The 24,010-nt window shown below is 38.9% G+C and overlaps 1 protein-coding gene across 5 annotated transcripts in view; it reads right to left on the bottom strand.

Moving 5' to 3' along the window:
• LOC106064912 (schwannomin-interacting protein 1 homolog) overlaps window positions 1-24,010 on the bottom strand; it is a 183,375-nt gene that overhangs the window by 33,232 nt on the left and 126,133 nt on the right. For all 5 annotated transcript variants that reach the window (XM_056012477.1, XM_056012473.1, XM_056012474.1 and 2 more), the window contains 2 exons: window positions 16,852-16,983; window positions 13,759-13,893 (listed from right to left, as the gene is read on the bottom strand). In XM_056012477.1, coding sequence (XP_055868452.1) covers window positions 13,759-13,893; window positions 16,852-16,983 — 267 coding nt within the window. The remainder of the gene's footprint in view (window positions 1-13,758; window positions 13,894-16,851; window positions 16,984-24,010) is intronic.

Below are 24,010 nucleotides of genomic sequence, written 5' to 3' on the forward strand. Positions count from 1 at the left end.
TATTCTAAACTAGAATTTGGTGGTCTGTAAATGCTGCCTATTATTAGGGATGTTGAGGTGGTATTAATTTTACAAAATGTTGATTCTACATTTTTTGAGTTAGGTAAGGTAATTTCTTCTGCTATAAGAGTGTTTTTTATTGCTAAAAGAATATATTTGTGATCCTCAACATTCTTAAGCGAAATTCAAATGAATTAATTCCTAATTATATTAAACAAGTTTAAAAAAATATAAAATGAAAAATCACAGACCACCACCAGTTTCATAAATTGGAAAAAAATGTAATGATAATATTAAAGAGATAGTCAGAGTACTTTTAGACATAGGAAAAATAACATTGAAAATGCAAGGGGAAAAAAGCTCCCTCTATTTACACGTAGAAATAGTGGTATGGAACACATTATTATGGAGTGTGTGTGTGTTTCTATGGTGACGGTGGGAAGAGGTCAGCGATTGGTTGTGAATGATGCAAGACAGGTGGCAGTGTCGTCATTTGGTCTGCGGACAGACGACTCCAGAACGTGAGACTGAAAGGTTGTGTTATTGTAGTGAGGTTTTGTTAAAAAAATATTATGACTCAAGTCGACTATATTTATTTGATCTCAACTTGAATTAGTCTATATAATAATAAAAAGTTCTATTTAGTCTTGTTCAATACAAAGTTATTTCAAGTTTTATTAGCTAAGATATATTACGCATATAACGGTGTATTTGTCTACCAGCAGTTTGGTGCTATAAGCTAACAACCATCCACAACACATATATCTACACTTATCATATTTATTATATGTTTTTATATAATCTTAATGTTTTGCGTACACTATTATTTAAATATACATTAGGAACTGATCAAAAATAAATATTGCGTGTTGCTTTTTTCAACATTAATTACTTCAATTCAATTATATTGCGTCTTGTTACACCAGAAGTACTGTGTATACGTATTTGTTATACATTTTAATATGTTAATTACATATTCAATTTTTAACGTGGATATTGTCAGGGTTGGATTTCAGCTCGTTGACTCCGGGGTAGACATAATTTCCTCGAGTTCCCAGGTTCCCCACCTCGACAGTTTAAATCCAAGCAAATAATATCGGCATCGAGGCCGTGACTGGCCAACACTGAATACAGGGTTTTTCACTGTAACATGAAGTGAATACCAACAGTTGTTCAACGTGAACAATAGTAATGGCAACGTAAATTAATGTACATTAGTTAACAACAAGATTGTACGTTTAACAATTTAATGAATATATGATATAATGAAGCATACATTACGAATAAATATCGATAGCATTTACAAAGCAATTACAAATTACATTCAAAGGAACTATAGCACACCTTCATCTCGGTGCCATAGTCGATCAGGGCTCACAACGCCCACCCCAACGCCACGGGCAATAGTCAAATACCAAGCCTACATCTCAACTCGACTCCAGCAGAGTCCCAAGCCTGCGTCCCTAGATAAGAAAAATACACACTCCTTTGATACCGCCATTCGCACGATTATAAAAGAAACGAATTTAGATCTACGACCTTTATAAGGTAGTCAAATACTAACTTACCCAATACTGGGGAAGAACACCACACAGAGAACTCCATCTCAAGGCAAAACAGGAGAACTCCATCTCAAGGCACAACTAGAGAACAATGACACCAATATAGCGCATCCTTAGGAACAGAAACTTACGAAACATTATGGTGCTCAAAAGAAAATACCAAACAAGATGCGCACGACAGATATGTGCTGATTTAACATTACTTTACGAATCTCCGGTATACGCTTAGCTAGATTCAATGCTAACTACTGTCAAAAAACGCAAACTTAAACTCTATGGCAATATCGCAAGGCAGAGGCGTAGTGAGGGGTGGGCACGATGATCCCAGGCGCCACCTTCGGGGTGGGGCGCCACCCGCAGGCCGTTGCCTAAAAAATAACCTAATTGTAGATATTTAAGTTAGCTAATACCTTCTAAGGTTATTGGTAGTATATTATTATTAAATCTTTATTTTTTATTTACGGCGGGGACGCCAATAAAGTACCTTGCCCCGGGCGCACATTTCGATCACTACGCCTCTGCCACAAGGTCGTCGCAAAGATTTTCCTTCAGGAATAGTTCCCGAAAAAAAGAAGAAGCAGGCAGAGAAAGCGATGGGAAGACAACATAAAGGAATGGACGGGCATGTCATTGAAAGAAATTCTATCCGAGGCAAGACAGAGTGAAATGGACAAAGACGGCCAACAGATCTTGTGTGGTGCCCCAACGGTTCATCATCCTAAGGGATGGGTGAAGGTGAAGGTGAAGAAGTACGTCTAGACTTGGAAGTTTACGGCAGTCACGCGATGCTGACGTCACATACTGTAGTACTGCCACATTCAATGAACTGAATCCCTTGTAGCAGCTAGCAGTTCTTTTCCTGCCCCGCGTAGCTCCGCCCACTTGCTCTGCGTCATTTGTGACACTTCTGGCGTCTTTTTTTTTTTTTTTAATTGTAAATTATGACAACAGAATTAAGTGACTAAGTCATGTCAAGTTTCTGAGACCTGAGGTTCATCAAACACTAATTAACCAAGGTAAGTGGCCAGTAGCCACTTTACATTTTCAGCCAAAATCAAGTGTCAAGCTTATTGGAGCAGCGTGCACAAAGAGACCCACCCTGAATCCCGGATTAAAACTGCAGTTTTCACCGTGTTTCGAACTTAAGCCCCCTTCTAGGTTTACTCCTTGGGCACCTCGCACATAATGTATACTATGATAAGTGAATTAAAGTCTACTTTCTAACCAATACTGGTGCATTCTGACAAACACAAACTTCCATTTGAATACAGATCAGTCCATTGAGGTTGTTTTTAAACATGAACTATAAGAACACAAACATATTGTACATAGCACGAACATATTGATACGTAGCACGAACATATTGATACGTAGCACGAACATATTGATACGTAGCACGAACATATTGATATAAAGCATGAACATATTGATACAAGGCGCTAACATATTGATACAGGGAGCTAACATATTGATTCAGAACACCAACACACTGATAAAAACATTACACTAACATATTGAATAGACATAACACTAACATATTGATAAGAGCACCAACATACTGATATAGAATCCATGCATACATTTTTTCCCCAATCAGGATGCAATGACCTAGGCATGACATGAATACTGCAAGCATCTGATATGTACATCTGTAGAAATATTTCAGCGCACTGGGAAGCTAATGAATCTGGCAATCGGTCACGTGATAGCGCGTCATCTCGTCTATTATTTACAGTTTTAAACCAGCGGGGGCCTGTCCGCCTAGTTGAGTAAGAAGACCAAGTGATATTTTTCTTTTTCATTATCAGTTTTTTTTTTCTAAAGCATGCATTAAATATTCAGTTGAAAATGACTAGATAAAACAGTCTTTTGTTGAAATTTCATGATTTTCCCTCAAATCAGCCTAAAGTATGACCATAAAAGACTTTAAAAAGTATTTATTATTTTACATTCTCTAAACCGAAAAAGCAAATCAGCACACAACATACAGTTGCGTCCTCTGAACCCAAAAAATGCAAACCATTAAACCTAAAAATCAATCACAGCCCACGACCTATTAAGTATTTACTTTCACAAATCCAGACGCCAAGCGGAGTGAATCATTAAGTCTGCCACGCTAAACTTACGCCATTAATTCAATTCTCGCATGCCCAGTCATAAACCGGTCCTCATTAAGTCTGCCACGCTCTCTCTGCCAGTGGTCGCCTAACGTAGTCGCAGTAAAGACGTTGAAAACAAAAGTGTATCGAAAGATTAGAAACACAATTTAGAATCATATTAGCCGTAAAATACAATTTAATCTTAATCATAATCATCTTTATTAGTCGAGAGGCCAAGTGCGCTTGAACTTGGCTTGGCTTGGCTACCTAGAAGGGGGCTCAAGGTTCGACACCCGACTCGGGCAGAGTTGTGTTTACTGAGCGCCTAAAGGCAGCACGGAAAACCAACTCCTAGATACCCCCCCCCACCCCAACTGGTCCACAAATGAGATTGGACCAAAAGTGCTCTAAGCATGCTATAAGCATGAAAGTAGCGCTATATAAAAGCTATAATGATAATATTATCCATAAGAAAATGTGTCTTACAATTTATGCATTACACCAAACAAACATGATACCTATAGAAAACCAAAATATACATTCACACTAGACTCACTCAATGACCGTAAAAAAAAATTAAACTATAATAGTTACTAACCCTAAACCCAACCCCTCCTGTTTTGGGCAATCGGACACATTCAAGACACAAAGATGCAGACATGGGCCATTCAGAACATAGACAAGACACACACAAGTCACATTTAGGACACAGAAGCCTCTATTATCCATCATATGTGAAAAAAATACTGGATATTTCACCACAGTAATAATAACAACATGGACTTAAATGTATTCCAGGGTGTGGACGCGTGCGTGTGTGAGGTACAAAAAAGACAGACAGACAATCTAAACAAAAAACAAAAAAAAAAAAAAAACTAAACATTTAAAAAAAACCTATAAGACCTGCCAACTGCAGCATCTCACGATTCCTAATTCAATGTAAACATGTATTTAGATTAACAGTACGGAAACGTCCTTTGAAGAAAGACATACATTTAGTGGTGAAAATAAAAGAGGAGGCCCTTGTACTGCAACCTTTTCTAACAGATTATATTCCAAACTCATGATATTGTGACTCGTTATCAGCGACTTTAAAGTACTTTCAACATAATCGTCGTTCCTAACATGAACAAACATTTTGGTGTCTAAGGAGTCTCTAATAAGATTTCTTTTCACTTGCTTAACAAAAGAAATTTAAAATGCAAAAAATAATTCTAAGATTAAAAAGCTTCTCTTCAAATGACACACTCCACCGACATATACCCACAAAATGACCAACTTAGACAACAATTGATTATTTAACTAAAGAATAATTATTTAACTAAAAATGATTATTTAACTGAAAAAAGACTGCTTAACTAAAATGATTATTTAACTGAAAAAAAGACTGCTTACCTAAAATGATTATTTAACTGAAAAAAAGACTGCTTACCTAAAATGATTATTTAACTGAAAAAAGACTACTTAACTAAAAATGACAACTTAGCCGAAAAATAGCCAACACTTCTAAAGCAATTGTCACAACTGACAAATCAAGCCAAATCTTGTCCTACGCGTGTGTGGGAGAAAAAAAAAGTCAGTCGGGAAAACTATAGAAATATTTTGATCAGATCCATCCATCCATCTTCTTAATCTGATCTAAAAGAGGCTGCTTCACTGACAGTCTGACTGCAGTCAACACAACGATATACTTAATGGACGATGGATGACTAAAATAAGTAAGAATGACAGAAAATGTATTGGAAACAGGAATCTCATTTCCCTTCAAGAATTGAGTTTTTTTTTTCTAAAAATCCTTTTATTTTCTGCACAACATTTTCTAGAAAAAGTTTTATTTTTCCCTTAAACTTTTTTTTTTAGTTCGTCTCTAGAGACACACAAGAACCAAATCTTTTAGTTCGTTTCTAGAGACACACAAGTACCAAATATTTTAGTTCGTCTCTAGAGACACACAAGAACCAAATCTTTTAGTTCGTCTCTAGAGACACAAAGAACCAAATCTTTCAGTTCGTCTCTAGGAGACACACAAGAACCAAATCTTTCAGTTCGTCTCTAGAGACACACAAGAACCAAATCTTTCAGTTCGTCTCTAGAGACACACAAGAACCAAATATTTTAGTTCGTCTCTAGGAGACACACAAGAACCAAATATTTTAGTTCGTCTCTAGGAGACACACAAGAACCAAATCTTTCAGTTCGTCTCTAGAGACACACAAGAACCAAATCTTTCAGTTCGTCTCTAGAGACACACAAGAACCAAATCTTTTTTTGATTTTTTAAATTATTTATATATTTATTAGTATTAACTTTCTTTTTGTATTTGGGATTCGTTCCTTAAATAATAAACAAACAAAAAAAGAGAGTTGAGTTGATATAAGCTTTGTAAAAACAACAGTAATGAATTGTGAAAGCCCACACTATAAAATCGTGAAAGGTCACAGAAGTAAAATTAATTAATACTGCAGAAACTGACAGAATCAGAGGCGGACCTGGGCGAATGTCATATCATGGCAAGGAATATTTTTTACGAAGGGCTGGAGGTGAGAAAAGATTCTCTTTATCGCGGGGCCCACCTAAGGCGCGTTGCCTGGGGTGATTGATCGACCCCCCAACGCCGCCTTAGATAGAATTACCAAAACATCATTTGGAGAAGTCCCAACTCCGGGTGAAGAAACCAAGGTCAGTGAATCATCTCTAGACGAATCCAGTGGTCAGAAGTTATACTTCTTTGAATTGCAGTTGCTGTTAGTGCTACTGCAACGCTGTGTGGGAAATACTGGACTTTAGTTCAGGCTGACATGAGGCAGCCATCACCTGGCCCTGAAAGACACCTGGGACGAAGCCAGGGCGGGCTCCTTTCACTTGCCGGTGGACAGAGGTCAACTAACGATTAGATAACCACGACGGGTGAAGGAGATGCCGGGATTGGATCTCATTACCCGTTTGCTTTGTAGTCCCGCTAGTAGAGATTAGTTTGATGGATTAGCGCTCTTGTGCCAGAAACGCAAGATTACTTGCCCCTGCCGACATTTTCTCTCTCCGATTTTGAGTGAAGCAATACATAACTGTGTTTTACACTCTCAAGGCCACTCTACGGTGACACATGTCGACGTATAAAACTAAATGATAGCCTACATAGGCACAACTAGATGGGAAACAACACAGACGCACTTTGGTGAGTAAAGCAACATGCGTGGACAACAGAGTTATTAAGTAACAGCTTGATGTATTTATTATTCAATCACAAAAAGTCCATGCGTATAATCAGAGAAAGTTATGAAGTATATGCATATTTAACAAATATATCACTACACAAAATCAAACCGTATAACTTCTCAAGTCGTTATTTCTCGTAAATTTGAAAGTAAAAAGAAAGAACTATAATTCTTCTCCCATAGAAGAAACAAAATTGTATGAGGCCAAAAGAGAGACATACCCTTCCACCCGAAACAAAAACAAAGGAAACAGTCACGCTTAAGAACTAGGGAAAACATGTTCTTCTTTTTGGGATTCGCATCTTCCCTCTGGCAGGCTCTGACCTAAATTGTGAAAATGTCCGGCTTTTACTCTTGTTTACCGCAATGGTATACTATTCAGCAATCTCTCATATCTTCTGGTTTAAACAAACACACAAGCTCATACATGGATAAAGGTTTTTCAAAAATGTCTCTAAATAAACAAGTACTCATTCATTCTGGACTTTTTTTTTCCTTTCTCGATATAATGCATATGAGGAACTACTGTGTAAAGTCGCTTTGTTTTAGAAATGTGTTGTTCAATACTTGCAGATGCACAGCCTTTGATTTACTGACATGTTTTATCAAATACGGAGGCGCTGAGCGGTAAAGCGCTTGGTTTCTAAACCGAGGGTCCCGTGTTCTAATCCTGCTGAAGACAGTGATTTTTAATTTCGGGATCTTTGGGCGCCTCTGAGTCCACCCAGTTCTAATGGGTACCTGACATTAGTCGGGGAAAAAGTAAAGGCGGTTGATCGTTGTGCTGGCCACATGACACCATCGTTAACAGATGACCTTTACATCATCTGCCCCATAGATCTCAAGGTCAGATAGGGAAGCTTTTTTTCTACTTTACTTTTTTTTTATCAAATAAATTGTAAGCCAAGTTTTTTTTTTTTTTTTTACTGTCCTTCATTGTAAGTTTTGGTCTTCCTTTGTATTCTCCTTAGGGCGTTCATGTGTCTGGTAGGCCTCTAGAACTGATTTAAAGATCATCTAGTTATTCTCTAGTAGAAACATTGTGTTGAAGAAGATAGAAAAGACTATTGTCTACTCATCTAGGAAGTAAGTGAAGTGGACATAGGAAAAGAGAATGATTAGTGGAACAAATGGTGGTTAAAAGTGCAAAATATCTTTACAAATAAATATCTACAAAATACAAATTTATGATTCAGATTTTGTTTTATTGTTGAGTAATTATTTATAGTAAATATATATCTATATGATATAGCTACAATAATAAAGAATAATGTAATAAATTAAATCACCCCGATGGTTACTTCAAACAGAACGACATCAGTCACGCTGTAAATACTTTCTCTGACGCGAGTTAGGTCTGTGAGGGACACAGGACAACGACATGAACTAAAGGTATTGATGAAGAGGAGTATGTTAGATGCTGAGAGTATATAGCCCGCACCTGGTGGTATGATCAACTGATGGTGGGGTGGAGATACTTGGGTTAAATCAAAGAAATGTTCTGAAAACAAAAACTACGGTTATTCTATTCAGGAAATTGAAGGTTAAAATCTAAACTTGGTCCCTTAGTCACCCTTAATAGATAGAACGAGAAATAAATAGGTTTATAACGTATTCTTCAATCTTGATTAATATCCTTATGAGTCTAGATTATTTCATAAACCAGAAAACATATTGAAAGGAGATATATCTTAAAACAACAAGTAAGCTTGATATTTTCCTTTTTTTTTGCGCTGACAATCCTTAAGAAAATCACACACACCCACACGCACGCACATACACACACATACACACAAATGACGTTCAACCCAGACAATGGAATATTTCCCCAAGCTTCACCCACGGCGTCAATTCTTGGCATTTCACTGCGCTTCCGTAGTCTGGTTCCAACACACACATGTCCAATATTTGCACGTGAGATCAGAAGTTTGGGTCAATATGCAAGGCACTGTCTGTATCCCAGTGGACTAAGGCTATTCCAACCAGTCACACACACGCAAGAAAGCAGACGTCTGGAAAGCTGCTTCTCTCCCCTTAACGATCTGACACATTTTGTAAGCCAAAACATTTTTTTTGGTCAAGCAGCGAAATGAGACAGAAACTTCTAGACACCACTATACGATCAGCATTAGAGAGAATTGTTAAGTCTTGGACACAATTAGAATGTTCCTTCAATGACGTTCTAAAGTGAAACAGGAACTTCAGTTTAAATAGAACACTTGCATCAGCAGTGTAGAAGCTTATACAAAGAATATATATTTCATAAAGTACAGTTGTAGAGGCTAAATATAAAATGTTTGGACACGTTGGAATTACAGTAGGAATTTAGAAATGTGCAAATGCCACAAGGACTAAAAAGAAAGACAGACGCTTGCCTTCAGCAAAATTGCCATCCTCTCCATTATAACTACGTCAAGTCGTCATGAAGTAGGCGACTTCTGTCCATTAAATCCAGAACCGAACGGTGCAACTCTCGTTTGGTCCTTGCCAGTGGCTGACTGGGTACCAAAATCGGCTCAGGCATTTCTATACAATCCGGCCCACATATTGTATATCATATGATGGACATCCACTTCTAGGTTTACCTGTCCTCAAAATCACTCTGTTAAGTTTTATAATGTATCGATAACTAAACGCATACATACAATGAACTCTGTATCTATTTTAAGAAATATAGTACGGCTTATGTTGCTTTTTAATCGCTAAAAGTGTGGGATGAAGGATGAAGTCTACTAGTGGCACTGTCTAACGGTTTAGACTATTACATTATTTCGGAAAATGTGTTAGATGAAATTAGCATTACACTGTAGAGTCTGTCAAAGATCTTTTTTTAAACACGACGCTCAGAGGGCCCATTTTACAACAGAATATTATAAATTATAAGGCCTTTAAAAATTGTAATATATTCTATAGTGGCATTCATGAAAAACTATAGGTGGCCTTACCGGCCCATTTGGGTACAGGCCCACAGGGCATTAGCCCGAATTCCCATATAGCCAGTCCGCCCCTAGTCCTTACTCTATCAGACTTGTATCAACGCTACTCGTTGACTAAAAAACGTGAAAAGGATCAAGACTTTTCTGTTTGTTGTCACTCAATGAACTGACTTGTGTGTGTTGTGTTTGTTCTCTTGTATGGAATGTTGTAGTTTTTTTTTTTTAATTGAAAAAAAGTGTTTGTAATTCCACCATAAAACAGTCTTAGTCTAAGAGCTCTGATAACGATCCTACGAAGGAATACTCCAAACAAATCAAGAGCAAGTGGCTTAATCAATTTGTCGCCAACATAAATCATAAATTGTGCGAAATCAGCGTCAGGCATGTAGGATAGGCTACTACTCCCCCTTCTTTCTTCCTTCACAGAATTTGGTTCACATTGAATTGAAGTCTAGCGTGATTGTTGTTAAATAGGAACCACTGGAGCAACAATATGACTGCCAGATCTAACAATTCAGCTATATAGTGATATTCTCAATGGCAGAGACTTTTCGAACATCTTCAGCTATATAGTGATGTTCTCAATGGCAGAGACTTTTCGAACATCTTCAGCTATATAGTGATGTTCTCGATGGCAGAGACTTTTCGAACATCTTCAGCTATATAGTGATGTTCAAGTATTTAGAAGTTCTAACACCATTCACAATATAGAACTGATATGGACCCATCCCTAGTTAAGTGCAGATCTATACATAGCATAAACTGCCCTTGTCCTGAAATATAACTTCAGAGATTCGGAAAAAAAAATCAACAATTTGGAGATTACTTCAGAAATGCCGATTTGACTTAATTTTCTTTAAGTAGCCTGCTGTGTTATTTATGATTTATGAAGTAAAGAAAATATACCATGAAAATTGAAATAATCAAGTAGGCTAACTCATGCCCGATAAATTCTAAAACCTTTCCTTCGTAAACTTTATTGTAGACACTCCATCGATTATGCTGCTTGCACTCGATATTGCTTGCCTTAATAAGGAAAAAAAAAGACCTACAATTAATGTCGGTGAGAAAATATTATCATAAACAAAGCCCTGCCCCATTTTTCTGTTTCTTTCTAATGGAACAAATAATTCAATTTTGGCCGACAATGATGGCCGTTGTAAAAGTGCCAGAAACGGAAATTCTTCCCACAATTCAATTACCGCTTGACAACTGAGAAAGAAAGGAATGGGTATATTTATGTGTGTGTGCGTGAGTGTGTGTGTGCTGGCATAATTGTGTGTTTGTATGTTTGTCTTGTATGAATAATATTTATGTAAGTTTATCTATTGAGGAGAAAACGGACAATAGCTTTGATGAATAAACATGTTAACAAAAATGTAATCCAATTTAGGATGCACATTTTATAATGTTGTCATATAGTATAGCAAATAAAAAAAGAAATCTTCCTGCTTTTCTTTTATAGGTAAACAAAATTAAAGATTTATTCTCTCCTACATTAGGCCAGTGACTCTAAAAATGTGTTTGGCCCACCGATTTATTTGAGAAAAAACAAATAAATAAAAACAGTACTTTCTTTATTTCGTTATATCTTAAGTTTTAAGTGTGTTAGTACCGCCGTGGCCTTACAAATACAGACCTGAATCCTTCCGTAAGGAAAAAAAATATGTTGAATTTCTTATTCTTTTTTTTTAAACGATTATTTATTTATATATTAGCAACTCTCTTTTATATGTTGTACTTCATTTCAAACGTATTCAGTACTAACGACTATTGACATAGCACACAACCAAATCAACCAGTGCACTTGTGATAATATCGCCACCAATTAATTTTTTTATTTCTACGCGGACCACAACAGCCTAGTGTAGATAAAAGAATCAATCATTATTATTGATCGGATTATAATTATCTTAACACGCTCCAAACCCCAGCGTATTTGTTTGTTTTCCAGTTTAACAGTCATTTTTGTTTTCTTTGATTAAGGGAAGTAATTTCGCTGCAGTGACACCAGTAACTTAGATAAGCACTTAGACTGACACCAGTTGTTGAGAAATTACATACATTAGAACCTAGAAACCAGTGGTAAAAATAATACTAGTACTTCAAAACCACTTGTTAAAACAAGCAAAATATAGAAAATCCTTAAAAAACAACAGCAAAGCTTATCTAAGGGGAAGTACTCCGCATTTACAACAATATCTCCGAATAAAATCTGAATAATGTAGAAAGTATTGTTTATTGGGAAAAGAATGACTTAATATTTGGCCTTACTAGAAAAGAACGTAGTACGACCATTAGGATGTCTCACAGTGTAATTAAAAAAATTAAGTTAAAATTGGCTAGAAGTCTGGAAAATCTTTATCTAGAACAGATTACGTCTTCAGGTATTTCTGCATGTAGGTTCTACTTATTGTTACAAATGACCAGTGACAGGAAGAGGTTAACGTGTGACCCCGACGAAATAACACAGCAGCGGGTGTTCCCTGGAATGTACATGTATAAACAGAGACAGGGTGTGACGTGTCCTCACGTGTTGTTCCAGGGGACGAATAGATAGATCTAAGTAGGGGGACAGTTACTAATGAACAGTGACAGATAAAGGTCACTACGTGTGACTCCGACTTGATGACACTGCAGCGAGTGTTTTCTGGAATCTACATGTATAAATAAAGACAGGATGTGACGTTTCCTGACATGTTATTCCAGAGGATACTAGGAGTGTTTGTGCAACTTTAGAGAAGCGATTAGGGACTCTATATAAGCCTGAAAGTTAATGTGAAAGTCAGTCGTATGGAGTCGTGAGTGAGCCGTTACAGTCGATACAGACTATGTAAGACGTGTGCGGCTCTGTGGAAGAGAAATGTGTACGACTCGATGCAAGTTAACTAGGGTAGAGTTAACTGGAGTGGACTACTGTCGTTAAAGTCTATACAGCGAACTACAGTGGACTTGAGCCGTTACAGTCGATGCAAGACGTGTGCGGCTCTGATTCGGTAGACTTGAGTACGACTTGGTTCAGCTTTGGGAGACCTGGAGCGACACTGGGAAGTGTGTCGTTGGTCTGTTCTGTGGAATACGGCTCGATGCAAGTTGAGAAATGAATTGCAACGAAGTGAAGAGATGAATTGCAACGAAGTATAGCTAACTGTAAACTGACAGATATTGTACAGTCTTCTACGCTTTTCTACATGTTACAGTAACAAATTGTTAGAGTTAATAGACAATAAAGTTATATGAAACTGAAAGTTTAGTCGTCAAGTTCTTTGCTGTGTTTTTATTTGTGTGCCAACTAATACATCTAGCCAGAAGATTCAGAAATACGTAACATTATTAAAGAGTTCACTGAATTTATAGGCGTTCAGAAACATTGTGCTAAACGTATTCAAAGTCAAGATCTACAGGCCTATCATTACAATTTGATATACTCTGACTTCACTTAACCAGGACTTTTTTCGTGGGGATTTAAAAATCCTTAGCACAAATATTTGCAGAACAAATAGAATATGACAAGAACCCAAAAAAAAAAAATAAAAAAATAAAAACAAAACAAAACTTAGATGCTAGTTGTTCATATATAATTTTCACTCAATGAGTGATAGACTAACAATAGTTGTTAAAATAACACAAGTACTTAGACATAAGTTGTTTAAATAATACTAGCAATTCCGATGTTCACCGGAATCCCCCGAAGTTCCCGAAGTGGTGTGCCGCACTAGGCCTTTGGATTGTAACTTTTTAATAACAGAAAAAAACAACAACACACATACACAATAACGAGAGGTTTTTGGTCTCAATGTTAAAGTACGAGAAATTGTCGCTGAAATAGTTTGGGAAAAGCAAAGTAAGAAATCAAGACAGCCCAGATCTGAATCACAAATAGACAGCGATAGAAGGCATGACAATCTATATCGAATCAAGTAGATAAAAAAAAAAGATGACTTACTTTAATCTTTCCGAGTTCCTCATCATCTTGATCGTTACTGGCACTGTTCTCAAGCTCATCTTCGTCGTCGTCATCCGGGACATCATCATTCATAAAGCAAATCTGCATCCCACTGGGCGCCCCTTGGAGGCGTGCCTAATTCAAGAAAAAAAAGATAACTTTCTTGAATAAAAAAAAACTTGATAAGAGGATAATTAATACCAACATGATGTCCGTGTATGGTACCAGCTTGATCTCTGGATTTGGCGCCATCATGTTATCCGGGCACTCAGGGCCGGTCTTAGTCCACTGCAACCTATGCGGTCGCAGTGGGCCCGCGCTTTCATAGGCCCCGAGCTAATTTTAGGTGTAATTATTAAATTGCAAAGTATACGAAAAATTCCTGGAAATCTCCTGAATTTATTAAAATCTCTTGAAAAATAGACATGATTGTAATTTGTGGGTGTCATTCATTGCGAAAAACTCCAATCCTATGCGCGATAAGAAAGGCATTGTCAGCTTTCATGTAATATAATGTAATAATCGGGCGAATGTTCACCTTAACCGGAAATTCCTATACTTTATTTACTTTTATAGTCACTGGCATTTAAATATGCCATAGGTTGCAAGGTTCGTAATGTAAAGTTAATTTGATCGCAATTTTGTACTTATAAAAGAATTAATAGAATTCAAAGTCGAATTTGTTTTCTAATACAAATCTTAATTTTCACTTATTATCCTTATTCCCACCCAGACTAGGCCCCGCGCAATCAGTTCCACATAGGGCCCCGTAATTGTTAGGACCGGCCCTGCGGGCACTGTACCAACATGATGTCCCAATATGGTGTCTTTGAATACAACTTAGCATTATGAGTACACTCAAAAACAAAAGCAATAAAATGTTACTGAATTGTTAGAGGAGGCACGGTTGCCGAGTAGTACAGCGCTTGGCTTCCGAACCGGGGGGTGCAAGGTTCAAATCCTGGTGAAGACTGGGATTTTTAATTTCGGGATCTTTAGGGCACCAGCTCAAATGGGAACCTGGCATTAGTTGTGGAAAGGTAGAGGCGTTTGGTCGTTGTGTTGGCCACAGGACACCCTCGTTAACAGTGGACCACAAAAACAGATGACCTTTACATCATAGATCGCAAGGTCTGAAAGGGGAACTTTACGATTATTTTAACATTTTTAGAATCAAACATATTCCTCACTCTTTCTTTTTTATTTTTTCAAAACTAAAAAAAAATGGGGTGGGTGGGTGGGTGGAAAAGGATCTTGAAAAAGGCTCTAAATATTTTCCTGGATTTTTGATAATTTATGTTTATCTTAAAGAAAAAAAATTCTGGCCACACTTTTGATCGTTATAATTTTTAAAAATATAATCAATTAAAAAATTAAATTTTGGTTGCTTCTTTAAAAAAAAAAAACAACTCAAGTACGTCAGTGGATATCCCTGCGTGTAATTAGTAAAGAGTTGAGAAAATAAACCGTCTTATTTCAAATTCATTACCTAAACTGATTTAATTCATTTGTTATAATATACATATATTTATAATACTTAAAAATTTGTTAATACACATAATTGATACCAGATCTCTAGCTAAATGTTTTCTAGTCTTTTAATACTGTTTTTGTAAGTCTGGATCAATTTCACAAAACATTAATTGCCTATACTCTGGGTATATTATTTTGTATTTGAGCCTAACCAGGGTGTTTTTTTTTTTTTTTGGGGGGGGGGGGGCGGGGGGGGAGTGGTTTGGGGAGGGTACTTTTTAAAATATTTTTTTTTAAATCTATCATTCATAGTTATTAAAAGCAAAGTGATCGCTAATACAAAAGTTTATCAGCCTTCTTAAGGAGGAATTATCTTTAAAAAAAAAATAATAACCATTTTTTGTTACTTATTTAGACTAAGACTAACACTAATGCTGCTAAACTGATCAATATGGAAATTTTTGTGATTACAAGGACTCTTTTCTCATATAAAGACACAACAGATTACAATGTTCAGATCGTGTAATAAGATAATGATAGCCCAAAGCAGATAATAAAAAAACAACAAGCAGCCTTTTGTATAAAAAAAAATAGCGTTATGAAAACAATTGTTTTTTGACATAAGACTGCCGCATATTAAAACTAGCATGCGTCGATTGTTTGGCCTTTCAGAAAAGCGTGTCGGAAAACGAAAATGATCCATCACCGATTAAAATGTGTTCCATTCAAAGTGGTTCAGACGGAGACAAGGAGCGAGACAGACTGGAAAATGATTGGCTTTGACTGCTCAAAGGATCGTGTCAGACAGAATGATGACTACAAATGAGACGCACGCCACGTCACAGACTAACTGCTAATTACATATAGGTCCGCTAGTATGGATTTCCGATTAGTTTAAGGTAGACCTACTTAGTTCTGGTTGGAATCTCGAGCGTCGGGTGTGAACTTTACTTTTACTCAAACGTAACACAGCTTCTTTTTTTTTTATAGTTTCTATTATTAGTGCTTTCTAATTTTTTTCCTAAGTATTAGTTAGCCTTTTTTAGCTTGTGACTTTTTGTAAGATATAGATTTTAAACATAATGCGCTTACATGTCGACATTCCTTTTTAGTCTAGTTCCTAACAGTGCACAACTTAGAGCGCACCTTCCGCACTTAGAATGGCGGTGTGCAAAGCAAGGCTATAACACTGTTTTACTATACGTGCACATATTGGTCAAATTATAATCTTTAATTTGTATTACTTCATTTATATTTTTCTCATAGTAGTACTCACGTCTAAAGTTTATGTTGCCCTTTTTCCCCCAACCAAGTCGTGGACATTGCGGCATGTGCGGTGCAATTAACTTAACGTCGCCTTCGTCAATTAACTATTGTTGTTAATATGGACATCAATTCTGAGTAGTCATTTGCTACTAAAAAATTAAGATTTTTTAAAAAGTTCCCATTATCTCCCCTTTTCTTACAATTAACCCTAACGTTACTTTCTCCTCATTTGAAAAAGAAAAAAATGTAAGCATTCACTTACTGTTGGGAGCCAGCTACAAAGGGTTAAAGAAATGTGAGCATTAAGTCTCTGGTGCGAGCGAGCTAAAAGGGTTAAAGAAGTATCTCGTTTACCTGTAGCCTTTGTTTTCTTGGAGATAAAGTTTCCAAAGTTTCATTGCTGTCCTCATCAGCACCAAAACTGATGTCATCTTCGGTTGACATCGCCAGCCTCTTTCTGATCTCTTCTCTTTCATTCTTGCAAGACTGAAAAAGAAAAAAAAAAAAGACATTTAGAATTGTTTCGTTTCACAGTTTTCAGTGACTCCTTCAGAAATGAATGTTATTAGGCCATGACCAAAACCTACTGCAGGACGGTAAGGTAACGGGCAGGGTTCAAACTCGCAACCATCATGACGACAGTTCGAAACGTTTACCAAAAAAAAAACTACTTATAAGTACATCGTAAGCATTATTCACTTTTATTGGTTTAATTTAATTTATTTTTTTAGAAATTCTTTTCTTTTTGGACATATATATTTACAACATTTTTATTTTTTTAATCTTATCAATTGAATTTTTTCTAGTAATGGAGTGAAAGTTCTAATTAATCAAAAGTTGTAATCAATCAAAAGTTCTAATTCTCAAAGTATGCACGAAGAGAACAGCCACAGTGGAACAAATTAATGTTTCACTCCCAATCGCAGGCCAATCACTTTTAACAGTTGTGGATATTCCTATACTCACGCTAACATAGATGTTTGTTTGTTTGTTGATTTGAGGCACATCGGCACAATTTAGGCCATGTCGTGCCTGCAGTTCCTTAAGGACTACTCTCTCTCTAAACAACAAGGGCCAGATTCTATACAGTAATATAATTAAAATTAAGGTCTATTCACAGTTAAAATAGTAAAGGTAGTAAAAATTTAAATATTTGGTAAAAATCTAATGTAAATAGTGCATGTTCACAAATTCAGAAATCAGATCTTCGTAGATAGCCCCACTTCCCGAATAAAGCCCAGTACCTTCCCAGGGTCGACATTATTAAATAGTGTTTTTAGATTAGTGGCTCTAAAATGTTTCGCCCTGACATCCTGGTATCTGGGGCAATCAACGAGGATATGTTCCACGGTGAGGCGAGAGTCATAGTACTCGCAAAGTGGGGGCTCCTCTCTCTGCAGTACAAAAGAGTGCGTGATGTAGGTGTGGCCAATCCTAAGTCTGGACATGGTTGTGCTACCACGCCTTGTCAGACCCTTAGATGTGGGCCGCCACCTGACATCCGCCACAATCTGCCTGAGTTTACTGTGAGTCTCAGCCTCCCATCGGTTCTGCCACTCTCGATAGGTGGCAGAGGCAATACTTTGTCTCAGGTCCGAGTAGGGAATTTGGGTTCCTGACACCGCATGATTTAGGGCTCTCTTTGCTTCTCTGTCTGCGGCTTCGTTTCCCTCAATGCCAACATGGGAGGGGACCCAGATGAAGGTGACATCCCTACGGTCGGCTGTTATTAGGTCCAACAGCTTCAGGCTCTTATGTACCAATGGGATGTCAGTCTTCATCCGCCCCAAAGCTTGCAATGCAGATTTGGAGTCGGAGCAGATTATAAATTTACTCCTTTCTGATGCTTTTACGGCCATAAGTGCAAGCAATATTGCGTGCAATTCGGCCGTAAAGATGGAGCAGCCATCGGGGAGTCTACGGGAGATTGTTTTGTTCCGAAAGGAGCAGGCACACGCGACCTTTCCCTCCATTTTGGATCCGTCTGTGTAGATGGTGCCACAATCTCCGTAGCTCTCCTGCAGTTCCCTAAAGTGGACTTGTAGTATGCTTGGGTCTGTATTTTCTTTTTTGAAATTAAGGAGGGATAAATTTAATTTAGGTTTATTCATTAGCCAAGGAGGATTCTGAGGGGTTTCTATTTTAGAGATTTGGTCAATGGGTGGGGTTAAATTTTGGATGGGTTCTCTCATTCGAAGGCCCAACGGCTGTATGACGTTAGGCCTTCGATTGTATAATTCTACCTCTGTGGGGTTAAATATGGAGTCAAAAGCAGGGTTCGTGGGGTTGGATTTTAGCTTGACTATATACTGCATTGCAAGCTTTTTCATTCTTATATCCATGGGGAGTTCTCCAGCCTCCACATGGAGACTTGGGATAGGTGATGTACGAAACGCGCCGAGACAGAGACGCAGGTCAGCATTTTGTATTGGTTCCAGTATTTTTAGGTACGACTTCCTTGCTGCTCCATATATTATGGATCCGTAGTCTAGCTTGGATCGAATTAGACTCCGATAGAGCAGCAGCAAGGTATCTCTGTCAGCTCCCCAGTCCGTATGGCTGAGTACTCTTAGTATGTTTAATGACTTTTGGCATTTCCTCTTAAGTTCCTTAATGTGGGGGAGAAAATTGAATTTGGAATCTAAGGTGAGGCCTAAAAATTTTGTAGTTTTCACGACAGGGATCTTCTTTTTGTGTATAAATAGTTCAGGGTCTGGGTGGAGCCCCCTTAGATTACAAAAATGCATACTAACTGTTTTGGAGTCAGAGAATTTGAAACCATTATAGTTTGCCCAACCCTGAATTTTGTTTAAACATAACTGTAATTTCCTTTCTAAGGTGTTCATGTTTTTCCCATAAGTAAGAATGACAAAGTCATCAACATACAAAGAGCACTCTATGCCAGGGGACAGCGCATTTATGATGCTATTTATTTTAATGTTGAACAGGGTGACTGACAGAATGCTGCCCTGGGGTACACCCATTTCCTGGTCATGAGTGTCAGAAGCGGAGTTGCCCACTCGGACCTGAAATTTTCGATCTTTCAGGAATTCCTCCACAAAACGGGGGAGGTGTCCCTTAAGCCCCATAAGCGCCAGGTCACGTAGAATGCCATGTTTCCAGGTTGTGTCATAGGCCTTTTCTATATCGAAGAATACAGCTACTAGATGTTCTCTTCTGAGTAATGCATTTCTAATATAAGCTTCCAGCCTTACCAGGTGGTCAGTTGTTGTCCGCCCCTGCCGGAATCCGCACTGGTAGTTTGAGATCACTTTATTCCTTTCCAGGTACCAGACCAGCCTACTGTTAATCATTCTTTCCATGGTTTTGCAGATGCAGCTTGTTAGTGCTATTGGTCGATAGTTAGCTGGGTCAGAGCCGTCTCTTCCCGGTTTAGGTATCGGTATAACTGTGGCTTTCCTCCAGCTGTTTGGGAAAGCGCCTGTTTGCCACACACAGTTATAGACCCCTAGTAGGACTGCCAATGAGGGTTCGGGAAGGTGCTTGAGGAACTGGTAATGGATTTCGTCTTCTCCAGGCGCTGTGTCATGTGACTTGTCCAGCGATTCCCTCAGTTCCTCAAGCGAGAACGGTTTGTTGTAGTCTTCATTGTTCTCTGACCTGAAATCAATGGGGTGTCTTTCCTCCCTGGTTTTGACTTTTTGGAACTCTGGCGTGTAGTGTGCAGTGGATGATTTTTCTGCTATTGAGGATGCAAGGCAGTCAGCTATTTCTCTGGGGGACGTGACAGTTCGTCCTTGGTTTTTCAAATGCCCTATTGCATTTGATTCTTTCCCTTTGATTCGCCTTACTGCCTTCCAAACCGCTCTAGCAGAAGTTTTGGCATCCAGACTGCCGACAAAACTTCTCCAGGAATTCCTTTTGGCTGACCGTATGGTTTGTCTAGCCTTTGCTCTAGCTATCCTGAATAGCTTTAGGTTTTCCTGGGAAGGATTCTTTATAAATGCAGCCAGTCGTTTTTTCCTATCACCAATAGCACTTTTGCAAGCTGTATCAAACCATGGTTTGCTAGGCCGTTTTGGATTTGCAGAGGTTATGGGTACAACTTTCCTGGCTATACTTAGTAGCTTGCTAGCAAAGGTATCAGCTGGGTTCTGTTCATGGAGGATATTTTCTGTGATATCCTCAGAGCATCTTTTTTGGAATTGTTCCCAATCGGCCTTATTCAGTTTCCACCGCTGAGGTCGTCCCAATGAAGGGAGATTGTTAGTAATGATGATTGGGAAGTGATCACTTCCCCGTAGATCATTGCTAACTGACCATTTAAAATCGTCCAGAAGTCCGGGGACGCATACGGTGAGGTCAATGCATGTGAATGATCCAGTTCCTGGGTGCAAGTAGGTCGGTGATGCATCATTAAGTATGCATAAATCATGTTGGAGGAAGATATCCTCCAGCATACGACCTCTTGTGTCGGTATTGTTGGATCCCCACATGGTGTTATGGGCATTGAAATCCCCAAGGATTAAATAAGGCCGGGGGAGTTGTTTCAATAGGTCCTCCATGTCTGTTCGGTTTAATGGAGCGCCTGGTGGTAGATACAGGCTGCTGCAAGTGATAACCTTGTGAAGGGTTATCCTAGCTGCTACAGCCTGTAGTGTGGTCTGTAGTTCTACCCTCTCATGGGGGATGCTATCCTTCACAAGGATACAGACTCCACCTGATGCTCTCTCTGCATCCTCAACATTCTTGGTGTAAGCACGGTAGCTTCGGAAGCTGATGCAATCTTTTAGAAATGTTTCCTGTAAGCAGACAGCTACAGGAGTCTCAGAGTCCATCAGTAGCTGCATTTCCTCGTAATTGGCCTTGAGGCCTCTACAATTCCACTGTACAATTCTGGAATCCATGGCTTATTCTAGATGACCTACTTGGAGCTATTTGGCCTTGGGAGGCCCCCGGAGGGGTTTCCCTTTATTCCAGTGACCTTGGTATTTTTATTCTTGGGTTTGGATGGAGAAGAGGACAACCCCCTTTTGGGGGAAGTCTTTCTCTCTGGAGAGGGGAGATCCCTCTGGTTAGAGCGGAGGTTATTTCCTCCTCTCTCACCTCGGGCATCCTCTCCGCTTTGATTTCTCCTCTTAGGGAGTTGGTCAACCTCTAACTCAGTAGAGGTTGGGGTGTCTGGCTGGGTTCTCTGAGGAGAACCTGTGTCAGACATGATATCTCCGGGTTCTCCCGGAGTATTGGTTTTGACATGCTGCTCAGTCTCCATGCTCTCATCAGCGAGCACAGAGAACCTGTTCTTTAGCATGACAACAGGGCTTTCTTGTTTCTTCAGAGGTGTGTTCTTTGGCGGTGTTTTCTTCTGAGTTGGGGGAGGAGGAGGGGGTGGTGGGGTCAATGTGTCCGTCTGTGTGGCTATGGATCTTCCTTTCTTAGCAACAGCCTGGGCGTATGTCTTTGTCAAGCCGAATTGGTCCTTGGGTAGGGCCAGTACAGCCGATTTCGCCTGGCTAAAGGTACATCCGTTTCTTGCCTTGTACTCCTGCACGGCAACCACCTGTTTCCACACAGGGCAGTCCTTGGAGTAGGCTGAGTGGCCAGCTTGACAGTTTGGGCATTTGAACTGGGCTGTGCAGCCCTTGTCCTCATGACCCTCTCCAGCACATCTGGCACACACAGTGTTCCTCTTACAGACTGCCGCGCCGTGTCCATAACCCTGGCACTTGAAGCACCTCATGGGGTTAGGTATGTAGGGCCTCACTGGAACTCGTAGGTATCCTGCCTTCACATACTCTGGCGGTGTCCTAGTTCCGAATGTGAGGATAATAGTGGCGGTTTTGACCTCCTCACCCTCCCTGCGCCTGGTAATGCGCCGGGCATGGGTGACTCCTTCAATGCCCTCCACTATTTCCTTCTCGGAACATTCCAGTAGGTCCCTAGAGCTGATTACACCTCTGCTGGTGTTCAGACTCTTGTGTGGCATGACTTCCACTTGGAGATCACAGAGTCTTCTGCATCTTAAAAGCCCATCAGAGTGTGTCTTGCTGTCTACTTCTACAAGGAGTTCCATTGTTTTGTGTAGCTTAGACACACTCTTGGGCTCTCCCACTACTGACTTGAGTCCCTTATAGATAATAAAAGGGCTCAACTTGGTCAGGCTTTTTCCCTCCTCTGTGCATCTAAGACTGTTCAAAATACTCTTTCAGGCTTCACTTAACCAGGGCAGAGTACCAAAGGACTGGAAAGAAGCTAATGTCACCCCCCTATTTAAAAAAGGAGAAAAATCTGACCCAGGGAACTACAGACCAGTATCACTTACCAGCATCACATGTAAAATCCTAGAACACATAATATGTAGCAACATCATTGTCACCACCTCAAAGTTGGTGCCATAGAGTAGAAACCCTAATTCTGTATTGTGTATGTTAATTCCATATTGTGAATCTTATTCACAACCCATGTTGCACTAAGGTGAACACTTTTGACCTTAGGTGAACCAGAGAGTTAAAGGCAGTCAGTCCACATAGAGATCTTGTAGCAAGCACTTGTATTGAGTCACTTAAGATATAAGCAGTAGAGTTAGATGTTTAAAGTAGTTGGTTATAGAATAAGTACTAAGTTGTGATATTCGTATATTACTGTTGGATTAATACTGACCATTCCTGGGTCGAATTGTATGGTGTATTCACTATGTGGTGTTATATTAAACTTATTGTCTGCTACACCCAGCGTCATTTCATTATTCAGTGATTTGTAACAAGAACCCAATGTCACCACCACGCCTACATTGATAACCACAGCCACATTCATAACATATAAAATAACGCGGTGACATTTTGGTGTCAGAAGTGTCAGCAAACAGCATTTCTTGGTGTCAGAAGCGGCCGTAAACGACATTTATGACAGCATTGTTCAAAGTCACTTTAACATGATATGCTGAGACAACCTGCGTGGACGAAACTAGACAACCCTGATCTTACAGCCTGTGTGGGTGAAACTAGACAACCGTGATACTACAACCGGTGTGGGTGAAAATCTAGTACTACAAGTCATTCAAGTCATCGTTTGAAGACAGCTGATATATGGTCAGTCGAAGTAGCTGACATATTCAAGAATCATCTACATCGAGTGCTCGTCATAATTCTAATGACACACTCCTATTGTCGCTGTCTAACAGCACAGTTAATAAGAGAGCGCTCTCACTCTTAGACCTCTCTTGTCGTCACTACCTATGGTCATTTTTAGTTATGTATATTTGTTTCAGCAACTGTATGAAAATGGATTACCTGTCAAACATCTGAAGTATTTATTGGATTACTTATGAACTGTACCATTGTGCTGTGGATTTAGCAAGTGAATTACTTATGAACTGTACCGTTGTACTGTGGATTTAACAAGTGGATTACTTATGAACTGTGGATTTAACAAGTGGATTACTTATGAACTGTACCATTGTGCTGCGGATTTAGCAAGTGGATTACTTATGAACTGTACTGTGGACATATTTTATGTGGAGCATCACCGGAACTTTATGTATAAGTCAAGCATC

This window comes from Biomphalaria glabrata, chromosome 15 (genome assembly GCF_947242115.1).
Source record: "Biomphalaria glabrata chromosome 15, xgBioGlab47.1, whole genome shotgun sequence".
NCBI lineage: Eukaryota > Metazoa > Mollusca > Gastropoda > Planorbidae > Biomphalaria > Biomphalaria glabrata.